Genomic DNA, 12,868 nt, shown 5'->3' with positions numbered 1-12,868 from the left:
AAAGATGGCGGCAGTCTTTTATAATTACGTACTGTATTTTAATATAATTCTATTCAATTTCAAACCAAATCTCATTTAAAATTCTTTTTGAAAAAATATCTTTACTTTAATAAATGAAATTTTCATTTGTTTCAATAAAATTGAAATATACAATATATTTTGGACAGGCTGAAGAGCCACAAAATTTGGATAAAAGAGCCGCATGCGGTTCGCGAGCCGCGGGTTGCCGACCCCTGCGCTAGGACGATAAGCTTTCAATCACCAGGCCGTTGTCCTGGATTTTTTTAAAAATTGCTATTCTCTTTTTATATAAGTAGATCTCTATATTCTATTTGGTAATGCTAAATGGCTATCCTCTAACGTGTTATTCCAGTGTGTTGTATGGTTCTACAGACTGTAGCTCAGTTAGTACCGGCAAATGTGCCCTGAGATTCTGTATTCTGGAAGGAAAATTTAGGGATAGAAAGTGGTGACGGTGTTTCTCTCTGACTTAGCAAGAGGAAGTACTACGCTCGCGTCAAGATTTCGAAGCAGGAAATATCGCTGTTGAGGTCCTCTGAGATCGAGGATGTGGTTTTAAAGCAGAAATCAGGAAGCCCGACACATAATATTTGCGTTTGAATTGAAACTGGGAAAGTGGATTCTAATTTCACAATCAAAATGCCGGCCATCGCCAAAAACAATCGTTTCTTGATATTTTTTTTTTTTTTTTAAAGAAAAGTGATTGTTTATAATACAATCGATTAGCGGCCTAAATTTAATGTGAATTTTTGGACGCATAACCGTGAAAACCTATTCTCTGCTACTTAAAATTTGGAACTCCATAAAACTTTTAACGACATTCCATATTGCGTAATATGAAGCCGCAAACTGTACTGAAGTGGTACGTTAGAGGGATGAGAAAGGTTTGTAGATATAGAAACACTATAAATTCTGGAGAAATTACTTCAAATAAAAATAAAAAACACGGACATTTTGGTGGTACCGGAAGAAAGTTTAGCGCAAATTGTTGGAATCTTTTCCAACTACCCCGGAAAACTAGAAAATCGTTTCAGTGATTGGCTGATTTAGTCTTAAAGCTTTACTGCCACCATCTTGCTGGGTGTGATTTTTGCAAGAACAATCAAGAATTGAACGGCTGCGCGTGATATTGACATCACCTTGACGAGTCTCGATCCCATCAATTACACAATCATTCACACTCATCAGGATGTCTCCGTATCTCCCATCTTTACTTCCTCTTCTAAATTACAAACTCTTGTACGTATTTCGTGACTCCTGTTGCAGTCATTGTGTGACAAATGCCATCCTGATCACTATCTTTTTTCTTTTTCCAAGTTTTTTATGATTTAATTAAGCTCGCTGCCGCCTCATGGACAAGTTAATTAGTAGACATCTAGTAATTGTTTGTATTCCCCCAACTTGCCTTGAGCTCTGTTCCTTGATCGTGCCTCGTGATCGTAGTTCCCTTTTCCATTATCGATCATTGGTATCTCGTCTATCGATAACAGCTATCGATAAAAACTCGATAAAACCCTAAACTGAGATTACAGGAAATACGCTTCCTTTATTCGTGAGAGTACCACTGGACATGTTACGGAGCTCATGCTGAGTACCTAATGACGCAATTCAGAGCACTTTCCCTTACTCTAAAAGTGGAAGTACAAAAAATCGTTGCAAATTTACGAAATTACGTATTCACCGGAAATACTCGTATGTCTCTGCGTAATAAAGTGAATCCCGAAAATCGCAACCGGAAGAGCAAAATCCGCCTTGAGACTTCCTTAAGAATGAGTCCAACAATTTTCTTTTTCTCACGAGGGTATCCTGATTCCATGAATTTAGTACATCAAATTTTATTTGAAATATTTGTCCAGCATAAATTCCTTTAAAAAATGCCGATTTAGGGAGTTGCCTGTAGTTTGTCCAGCTCCCTGCAATTTTCTCGAAACCGCACCTTAATCCTTAACGATTAGGTACACAATCCGTCGTATTTTTTTTTTTTTTTTTTTAAACCTTTCCGTAAACATTTATTTTAGGAGAGTTCCGACGCAGAGGTATTTGCTCTAAAGTGCTATTTCAATGAATTGTACAGTTGTACAATTATATACGAAAAAGAAGTTTTTTATTAACGAATTGGAGAGTTAGGCAAAAATGAAAAATTCGCGGAAAATTAAATTCTTGTTTTAGATTTATTTAAGACAAATAGATGGAGGCTGCCATATGCAGAGGGGTGTTCAGGGGCGAAGGGGGGTATTTAGTTTTCAATTTTGGAGAAAGTTTGAATAGAATGTACACATGGCTCAGACTACGAATTGATCTCCAAATTAAACGGGATGTCAGTAAAAGACGTACGTCACTTTTCCAGACGTCATTGAGCCGTAAGAACATATACTTTCCCAAAGCAATGTCGCTCATCTGATGGAGTGAGTAACAGAAATAAGTGTTCCAGTATTCCAGCATTATTTCGTCCATCTATCAAAGTTGGAGGAGAGCGAAATGTTTGAATCTAGAATAATGTTTTGTTGATGAATTTAGAGACACGCACGGACGGAGAAGTTGTTGGGTATACATGAGACATTGCGTGCCCCATGAGACGGCCGACTGGCTGTACTTCCCCTCCAGCACAACTGCCCCCACCCGCTGGGAGGGGAGGGGTTGCTTTCTTGATTTCTTCTTTCCATGTCTTTCGGCTGGTTGCGGTTCCCAGACACTTGTAGTCCCTGGCGATGACTGCTGGCTCCACGCAGGTGAGAGGCAGCCCAGTCTCTCTCGGTTCCGACCCCCTCTCCACCCTCAAACATTCAGACCTCTCAGTCGCACTCGTGCTCTCTTAATAACGCTCCATCTCCGCCTCGCCCCATCCATCTTGGAAGTTACATTTTAAATATTGCGTGTTCAAGTGGAAACGAGAAGAAAAATGAGCCCGACCGTACATCTTGTAGTCGACGTTTCTGCCGCTCTATAAGGAAATTAATAAAAACATCTGAATATTATGTTCTTCTTTCTCACGGCAGAAACAGCGCCGAGTACATCGGCCACAGAAAAACATTCTGCCGGAAGCAACACTCTGGCATCCCAGGTGATACAGTACCAATCTCTTGTACAGCTCCGACTGTCCTACAATCTTCTAGAGGTCCACAGAAACATAAAAACTATTTTTCTTTGCAAATTTATGGGCCTAATTCTTCTTGACGACCGGAAAACCTTATAATTTAACAGGAAGTAGTAATAAATATTTAAATTTTAAATAAAAACGTAAGTGACTAATTAGTGATTTATTACGTGCCGAAATATCCAGCTGTTACTCAAAAAACAAGCCACAACGCCAAGTCAAAAATAATTCTAACCCAATACATATTTGAATATGTTCGTCATGATTATCTGGACAGATTGAGGCTACTGGCCACAGATTGAGGCTACTGGCCACAGATTGAGGCTACTAGCCACAGATTGAGGCTACTAGCCACAGATTGAGGCTACTAGCCACAAATTGAGGCTACTGGCCACAGAATCGATTGTATTGGATACAGCGAACAGTTTCATTAATAATTACCTTATTGAGCCAATCAATACGTTGGCCGCGTATCTTGGAAATATTATCTAGCAAACCAACCTAATGGTAGAGCAACACTTTACATGATTGGCTAAAAATTTGAATTTGTTACGTACTTTCATAAGTCTAATGATCTTCCCGATTAATGCTGGAACAGATTTCAGTACATTTTCTGACCGACTCTTTTATCTAAATGAATTGTGAATACAAAGATTAGGTTTTCTTATCTTAGGTATTACGATGGTCTCAAACTTTCCTAATTCAATTTGTTCCCAGAAATACATGTTTTGCTTACGAGAAAAGTGGGTTTTAGAAATTAGTACGCAGATCTGTAGGTGTGTGTACGAAGTAAGTCTAAGCGGAAGCAGCTTGTGTTTCTTGGACACTTGGGCGGAATACCAGTCCATCGGAAGTGGTATTGTCCGGAACGGGTATTTTGCGACTCGTTTAGGGCATCGCCGAAGGCTTACTTTTGAAACTGGACCTAACTTATACCTTAGACCTACCACTTTGATTTGGAAGCTGATCTTTGCATGGATCTAGAATCTCTTGCTGTTTGTAAAATACTAAATATCATTTTAGTACAGATTCTAAGTTTATTGAAAATAGAATAAGGTAAACTGCGCCAAGAGGAAGTGCTATTAAAGGACCATTACAGATTCTCTTATTTAAGATATTTATTTACTGATTCTGTGTGGTTATTGTTAGATAAAAATTTGTGAATGCTGTCGATGTTGTGGGGAACTGTCAACGCCCACTCGTTGCAAATCAACAGACTCTCCAAACCTTCAGAGTTGGGCAACCACCTTAGGCACCCTCACCCCCACCCCTCCTAAATAAATAACAAAATTCACTTGTTACGTCATTCTTGGTTTCTTATTATTGTTGTCATTATTTGTGTTGTATCTAATACATGAATAATGCGATCTGCGAGATACAAGTATTGATACGTACGCACGCGCATGGGTAAATAATTAGGAATAGTTGATCCTGCGGTCGTCGCAGCTTCCTAGAATGACAACTCGCTCTGCGTGTAAGCATGATGTAGGTGCAGTGTGTGACGGCCAAACTATTTAAAATTCAAAATAGCCAAACTGAATCTCCAAACCTAGAGGACGAGCGGTGGGCGGGGGCAGGCCATTGTTTCCATTGTCTGGGTGAGTTGATTGTCTTCCAATCATATTGCCAGACTGACTCACAAGAGCGCCCCCCACCTCGAGCTACTTTTAGCTTTTCTTTAATATTTAAATAAACAATCCAGGCTCTGTAGCAGAGAAATCATCCAGGTTCATGTACTGGGTTGGGAAAAGTCGCTAATGCAAAAGGAAAATATTCAGTGAAATTGTTTTTTACGAGTGGCCTTATTTACTCTAATTTGGGACTTTATTTCACGAATGAGGATCGTAGCGGTATAATACAGGAAATGGTGCCTCCATAACAGCTGAATCTCGTGAGGAATTCCGACCTCCCAGCGTGTTCAGTTTACAGGAAATCGACCAAACCTTTCTCCTGAAAATTGTGTAAAACAAAACTGAAAACCGGGATGGTCTGTTGTCTGTATCTAAATGAAAGGTTTAATTTTTAACTCGCAGCATTATTATCATTGTGTTGATTGCCCAAACAGATTTCTAAAAACCATCTTTATCGCATTCCGGGGACCCTAAGAAATCTCAAAATGAATAATCTGCTCTCGTATTGCAGAGGAGTGAGATGAAGCAATAAATGAACGTCAACAACTTGGCCCTGCATGTTCTACGCTTTGTTGGAATGCACCTGCACGTTGCAGCCGAGTGATGAGCGACTGACACACACTGACCCTTATATGGATCCACTTCTTACGATATTTGCATACCAGGATCGTGTATCTACAATTCTGCATCTGCAGTCAGTTTTTATTTGATTGATTGATTACCTACGGTTGCACATTTCTAGATTTATGATCTATTGGGCAGTCACTTAAGATAGCTGTCCGCAGTTTATGTATAGAGTTGTCACATCCTGTACTTACTGACTGTTCTTAAGGGACATAAAAGGACCGATTAGATATTATGACGTAATCCAAATGTCCAATTTAAACAACGGATTTCGAATGGTGCTGACCTCGCAGCCAAAAAACAGACTGGCAGACATCCACACGGATAGATGAAAGTGAACATGGAAACCCTACCGATTGGAATGCGAAGGGTAAGTGATAATAGTAAGCGACACATCGAGGGCTGTAAGACAAAAGAAAATAAAGTGACAAATGCAAAAAAACTCACGTTAAAAGTCCAGGATTAGGTTCGGCCGTCTGGTACCAGGAATACTGGGGCATGTAACTGGCCGGATGGTGGTGGGTATGATGGTGCGGTGGCGGCAGGTTGGTCGGCTTCATCTCCCAGGGTCCTGGAGGAGAGCCGCCGTGTGGAGGTTGTGGCGACATGTCCGAGACTGGCGTGGAACTTGGCGTCGGCGTGTTGCCAACATGGCCTCCCAGGTATCCGCCCGGCGAGTGTTGACTGCCGCTCGACGAGCCGCCGTTGCCACCTGTAACAACAAGATAACATATACATTAACTTCTTCCTAAAGACTTATACCCAAGATGATAACATGTCTTCTGTAGAGATACTATCTTTTAAAACAATTATTAGAATAAATCTCCTAATCTACAAGATCTCGCCCTCCTTCAAAACTTCGCAGAATGATTAAAGAACTTGCAGCTCAAACCGAGCAGGCGCAAACAGGTGCTGAAGGTAAAGAAAACTACCCAGAGATCAATAACAGAGGATTTCGACTTTTCAAATGAAATCTGTGAGATATTAAAAGAGCTTCTACTGCGTTTAGAAAATGTTTGAACAAATCCCAGCTCTCATATCTAATCCTTTTCGCTCACTTTTTGAAATATTTAAGGGAAACAGTATATCTTAGGAACAATGCCAGGATTCAAGAATACCAGACTTGGTATTCCACATTATGCTGAACTTTGCAATCGAGTCTCTTTGACTTGCTGTCAGCAAGAGACCCGATTGCAAGTTGCAAGTTGGATTTTCAGTCACACACTACGTTCTGAAATAAACGCCTAGTAATTAAAGGAATCGACTATTTTTTTTCAGGCGGAGCTTAACATCCATCTAACAAATTAGATATCATGGATGAGGGCGGAAGCACATCCTTAACTATTTCTTCTAAGAAATGAAAACTAGCCACATGTGGGATACGAAGCGGGATCTCCATTAACGTACATGTCTAATCCTGTCTGATCAGGATCGCGTTTTACAAAAATGGCAGCGTTAAAAAATAAATAAATAAATAATAATAATATTCTTCCTCTCTCTTACAAAAAAAATGAATAAAAGCAATTTTTTTTAAGAACCAATTTACCACAAAATACAATTCCAGTGAATACTGCTGCATGAAATTTCACATGATCCAATGAGAAGGTTCTTTAAAAGCGAAGTCATCATGAATACAAAATATCGCGTGCTTTTAGTCTCTTGTTTTTCTTTTTAATTTATTGTTAATGATTTGTTTTTTTTTTTTTGCAGGAAAAGACCTGAAAGATATAAATGGCCGTGGTAATTTGAAGGACTCGCACAGTATTTGTGCAGATCGTAAAGAAAGGAGGCGTCCTATTGGTCAACGAAAAAAGGACGCAATTGGTGGAAAAAAATATTTTAATAAATATCTCAAGCAAGCAAAAATGAACGATTTTCATTTGCTGTAAATTCCATAAAATAAAATTTTCTTGGAGGTTACAATTTATACTGAGAAGGAAGTTCACAATAAGCCCCGGTCCAGATGAAATGTTCGGACGAATCCTCAAAAAAAAAATCACAGGAAATCCGAAAAGCTGTTCAGTACATTAGCACTAATGACCTAAAGATTCTAGGTATTCACTTTTTGCTCATAAATATTAGACAGGCGTCAGACCGTACAACTTACGGAAACGGTACTTCAGAGGAGAACTTTGTTTTGTGCGTACAAAGTTCCGAGAGAACCATTTTCAGAGGAAAAAAGAAATCGCTAAACATTATCGATTATAAAGGGACACATTCGGTTAATCGATTTTAATTAAATTTGGCATTTTGGTTGGACACCTTTTTTTTTAATTAATTGATTTAAGGCGCGTCAACATCTGAGGTTATTTATTAGCGCCTGGTGCTTTTTTCAGTGCACTGCCGGCTTCCGGAGAGTGTTCTCTCGTTACAGACAACACTGTCCATCAGTGAGCTGTACGAAGCTCCTAAGGAAGAGCAAATCTAAGGGTCAGCAGCTGAATTCGAATCCGGGACCTTCGCATGGGAATTCAATACGCTAGTCGGTACTTATTGTTATTGATATTTAAACGGTGATTCGATAGTTGAAATTGACTTTAGAGGTCGTCTCAGCTCTTCTTGCTCAGAGTTAGCAAATTGTAAGAAACTTGGTACAGAAAGCAAAAACAAACAAACAGCTAAGGAATGTGAGAGAACACTATCGATTAGAGAGTCAACAACATCAACAAATCAAAGTTAAACATGATATTTTAGTGATTAGGCGCTTAATTACAGCACAGACCTCCTAACTCAAATAGAACCTCATTAAATTGGAAGTACTAACTTTTTCTATGTATACATCATTAGTTTTATATATTTACTGTATATATATATATATATTTGTATAGACAGACAGACGTACAATATTTATTGAATATTCATGATGATGTTAATAATTTAAACAGCTCCAGTCCAAACTGAGTGTGACGTCACATACTAAGACCCGCATGCACCTGTCAATGTGGAAGTATACATTTTGGCCGTTTCAGATCGAGCTGACCGAACTGTTCGCACGTCATAAATACAACTTCTTCGTTGGTGTTAGCTCTTATGAATTATTGAATTGAAAAAGGAAACCAACAGTTTAACTACGGAGCTACCACTCACACGACCTTTCTTTGGTCCGTCATTAATTAACTAGACTATTTGCAACATGCTCAAGATAAAAATGAGAAGACTGACCTCCAAGGATGCCTGCCGGCGGCTGGGGGCTGCTAGGTCCGCCCTGCAGACCGCCGGGGGTGTGTGGGGGGTTGCCCAACATGTGGGGCGGGGCTCCGCCTCCGGCGCCTGTTGCGCCGCCTCCTTGCTGTGCCGCCTTCATCATCTTTTTGTACTTACTCCGTCGATTTTGGAACCAGATCTTCACCTAGACAGACAAACAAAAAATTTATGAAATAAGGTTGTTAGATTTACAAAAAGTTGCTTTATTTTTTTTTTTTTAGAAATTTCATGCCATCCCATCTCTCAAAGTAGTAACGTTTTCCCCTTTAGGTACAATAAAAGTTGTAACTGTTATAGATCATAGATTCAGTCCTGCGAGAAACAATATGAGAGTTTTCTTAGTATTTCTCTAAAAATATTTTCGCAAAATAAAAAGAGAAGCTAATTTTGGGATAAAGGGCAAAATATATATTCAACTTTGCGCATAAGTTGACGCCAGAAATTAACTTAAATGATTTAATCGTTCAGTCAACATACCGGCACAAACCATCCACAACCAAATCCACTCAGTGGTAGCTTAGCACTTCCGGTGGACCAATTTTGGACCAAAGCTTGTCTTCTCCCGTGACAGAACTATTAAAGAAAACTTCAGCGTGGATTTTCCTTTCCCAAATTAGGATGGTGGATATCTATTCCTAGACAAACAGATATACTGGCCTATTTGAAGACACCACATTCACTGAATTCACGTGATTCTCGTGTAAACAGATAATCTAAAATCTACACCAGCGTTTCCCAACCTGTGGTACCACTGGAGGTATACGCGAGTTGCTGGTAGGAGGTACGCGAAAAATAATCAATAATGGCGGACTAAAAAAAATTAAAAAAATGAAAGCATCAAAATATCATAGAAACGTTTTTTCCAGTAATACATAACAATTTTTTGCATTAATAATATAATATAGTATAATATAACAGTGAAGTTGTTAAGATGTACAGTAATAAGGTTGGTCTGCCTCAAGATGTAGGAGAAAATATAATAGCACATTTAACAGTCTTTCATGGAGTATTTTCCCAAAACCCGAAAACACAAATAATAATTGGATTTCAAACCCCCTTCTATAAAGAAAATTTAGGAAAAGCTACATCATTATCGATAAAAGATAAAGAAAATTTAATAGAATTATCATGTGACAGAACTTGAATGATAACTATGAAGAAATCTGCTTAAAGAGACTGGATTGTAATGAGTAAGCTCTACCCCAAGCAACATTAAATTTAATTGGTACTTACAGGTAGTTGGAATGCTTAAAAGATATTAATTTAGAAGGTTTGGGCACAAATATAATAATCCTAAAGAAGAACTTTGTAAATTAATTAATAATTTTGAAGAGATAAATATGTACGCAATTTTTAATTGTTTAAAAAAAATTTAAAACTAAGATCTTACACTTTACGAAGTTTATAAAGTGAACATGAACTTGGAACTCCTTTGTAATAGATACAATTTGTATCTCTATACAAATAAAGATAATAATAGTAAAATAACACACTCGGAACGACAAAGTTCCCGAAATACAATCATTTTTACGAAGTGGTACAATTTAGCATGATGTACTTACTACCAAGTGGTACGGTGAGCCAAAAAAAGGTTGGGAAACGCTAATCTACACGATTACAATACTTCTTCTTAGAGTAAGAGAAGTTCTAAAAAATCTCCACAAACAACAATGTATAAAATTTATGACGTTAATGAGGAGTAAAGGATATTTAAAAACGTGATCAATAAAAATTTGTATTAAAAAAACAAAAAAAAATGCAAAACAAAAGGAAGGTGTCGGAGAGTGAATAAAACTAACGGAAAGCAAAGAGAGAGAAGTTATTGAATGTAAATAACAATGAGGTGTGACAGCCGACTTTGTAGTATTAGGTGTATAACAGGTAGTGAGTGACCAGGTGACCACGCAGAGCTAGCTTCATTAGGAGATGTAGTCTGGGCTATCAGAGTGGTGGAATCAAGGACTACCTGAGCAGCAGGTAATAAACGAGATTTCTAGAAATTAGGACATAAAGAAATGGAATAAATAAAGTTACAAGGGGGGGGGGAAAGAAAGAAAGAAAGCAATGAGGAAGTGAGTTTGGATCCGGTGATGCTGAGGAGCACGAGGAGATGGATAGGGCAAGTCAATTTAATTTTAAAAACTAGCAAGCGAGTGCATAAATATCGGTGTAGCCGACAGAGCGAGCATTTGAGTGAACAGCGAATCTCCCACTCGCCGTAAAGGCTGACAAATTTAAACATCACTGAGAACATGTTTAAATTTCTCCCTGGTCAGGTTTGGCCGTGGCTCGTGTGCAGGAGCTCCATCTAGTGGACAGTCCGGTAGTCCAGACACAAACACACACAGAGTGGACTGCTGAGCTGGTCTCAGAACTGGCCCTGTCTCCCACTCTTCCCCGCCAATCAAGACCAAAAACAACAAAACAAACACTTCGCAAAGATCCCAATAAATCTAAGCACCTCTTCAAACAAAAACATTACGCGCCTTTTCTCAGAACCTTCTTTTAGTTTTAAGTTTCTTTTCTACTCTTGTGTTGTGCTTTTAAAAGAAAAGAATTGCAGAAAGATCGGCACTTTTGAAAGTAAGCGAGTGTGCTACACTAACCTTAAACAACTAAAAAACAACAACAACAACAACAAACACAAACACACTAAGGACAGGAGAGGTTAACAGTAGGAGAGGTTATGGAAAACGCCTTTCCATTTAGGTAGTGTTATTTATCTGTTGACAAAGGTGATTCTTTGTAATAATACAAACACAAGAACAAAAAACCGAAACAGCTGTTTTAATTCTGAGTTTACACCAATGATAACATGATTATTTATTTCTTTTACATACTTATAGATAAACTTTTTTTTGTCTGTTTTATCTTTTTTGTCTTGTTTTGCTGGTCCGTATCCTTCTTTTTACTGTTGTCAGAATGGTGATTTTACAAATTATTAATTCATTGTATAGAGTGTCGCAGGGTCCTTTTTTTTTCTAGAGTATAACTGCCCAATTTAGTCATCATTCTCCCGTCTGTAATCGGTTTTAAATTATAAGATTTATCGCGTTTTTTTAAAAAAAAAGCCGCATAAAGTTGTAGTATATCAAAACCAAATTAATGGCTAACAGTTGGTCAAACTGTTTGAATACTCACACGACCGTCTCTTACTACAATTCTGCAGAAGCTAACTTGTACAATTTTCTTTCAACTTGGAATGTTTACTAAATGTTAGTTACTCTACTACAAACTATTTGAGTGCCTTGGAACAAACATCACATTGAAGTAGCCGCTCTCCCTGGGTTTCTATCACCTTTTCCTTGACTTTGTTGCTGCTCCGAAAAAGTGGGAAGGATTAATAATTAGCTTCCTAGTCCAGCACACCAGTTACCAATATTTATGGCGATGTTGGGTCTCCTGGAAGGTTATTAGGCAACCTGCATTGGGCGAAGACTCGGGTCAGTAGCAACAAATTTCCTTCCGACTGCATCTCTGATGATCGAAGTCCCTCAACTTCTTTGCTGTTCCCTTAAAATTACTCTCATTAACCACTCTATTCTCGTTGCACTAATGATGATCTACAAGTTTTTTATTGATACATTTTTCCAGAAAATATCGATTATAGGGACTCTTCGGAGATGGGGCGGTACCCTATTAGTATAATGTACGACTCTACATGTTTAAATTAAAATATTGTACTGATTAAATTCGGAGGTCGCAGGGACATTCTAAAACTATTGGAACTACCGCATTATTTGTGCAGTTTTTAACGTTTCTGAAATTTGTTTTTCCATAAAGCCGCCTAAATTTTCTCTAAACATGGTATTTATATCAAGTTTTTATGTGAATAAGTTTTAGAGAGGGATTTGTTTGGGATATTTTGAGGTGTGAGGAAACGATTCTCTAAGTCGACAACTCGTTAATTTAAGTTGAATGTTCGCTCCAGACTTTTGTCATGGAATGTCTTCTAGAGAATTCGATAAATCAGGATGTGCAATAAGGACAATAAGTAGTACTTACTACCAATGTACTTTAGTAAGTATTAACCAAGTTTTCAGTTATTTCATTCGTTACTCAAATACACCTCTGACATGGAATGAAATAAGACTTATCTGAAGATGTAATGCGAGTTAGCTGGAAGTCCAATAGCCTGATAGGCCACCCTCAGAACGTGAGTAAGAATGAGATTTCCCCGTACAAATTGGAACCCAAGTTCCTACAGACCTCCTGCATCAAATAGTACCTCCATTATAACCATCTTTTACCGTTATTTATACACCATATGTTTATTTAACAGCTGTTCTCTTTA

The 12,868-nt window shown here is 38.2% G+C and overlaps 1 protein-coding gene across 1 annotated transcript in view; it reads right to left on the bottom strand.

Annotated features, from left to right (window-relative positions):
- The window catches only part of LOC141448254 (uncharacterized), a 105,211-nt gene that overhangs the window by 4,873 nt on the left and 87,470 nt on the right, over positions 1–12,868 (bottom strand). Inside the window, exons 3-4 of the mRNA XM_074116500.1 lie at positions 8,533–8,719; positions 5,818–6,082 (exon numbers count right to left, since the gene is read on the bottom strand). Coding sequence (XP_073972601.1) covers positions 5,818–6,082; positions 8,533–8,719 — 452 coding nt within the window. The remainder of the gene's footprint in view (positions 1–5,817; positions 6,083–8,532; positions 8,720–12,868) is intronic.

This window comes from Rhodnius prolixus, unplaced genomic scaffold (genome assembly GCF_049639745.1).
Source record: "Rhodnius prolixus isolate KJV_2025 unplaced genomic scaffold, Rpr scaffold_13, whole genome shotgun sequence".
NCBI lineage: Eukaryota > Metazoa > Arthropoda > Insecta > Hemiptera > Reduviidae > Rhodnius > Rhodnius prolixus.
The sequence above is the reverse complement of the archived record's forward strand: the minus strand, read 5'-3'. Positions and strand labels throughout refer to the sequence as shown.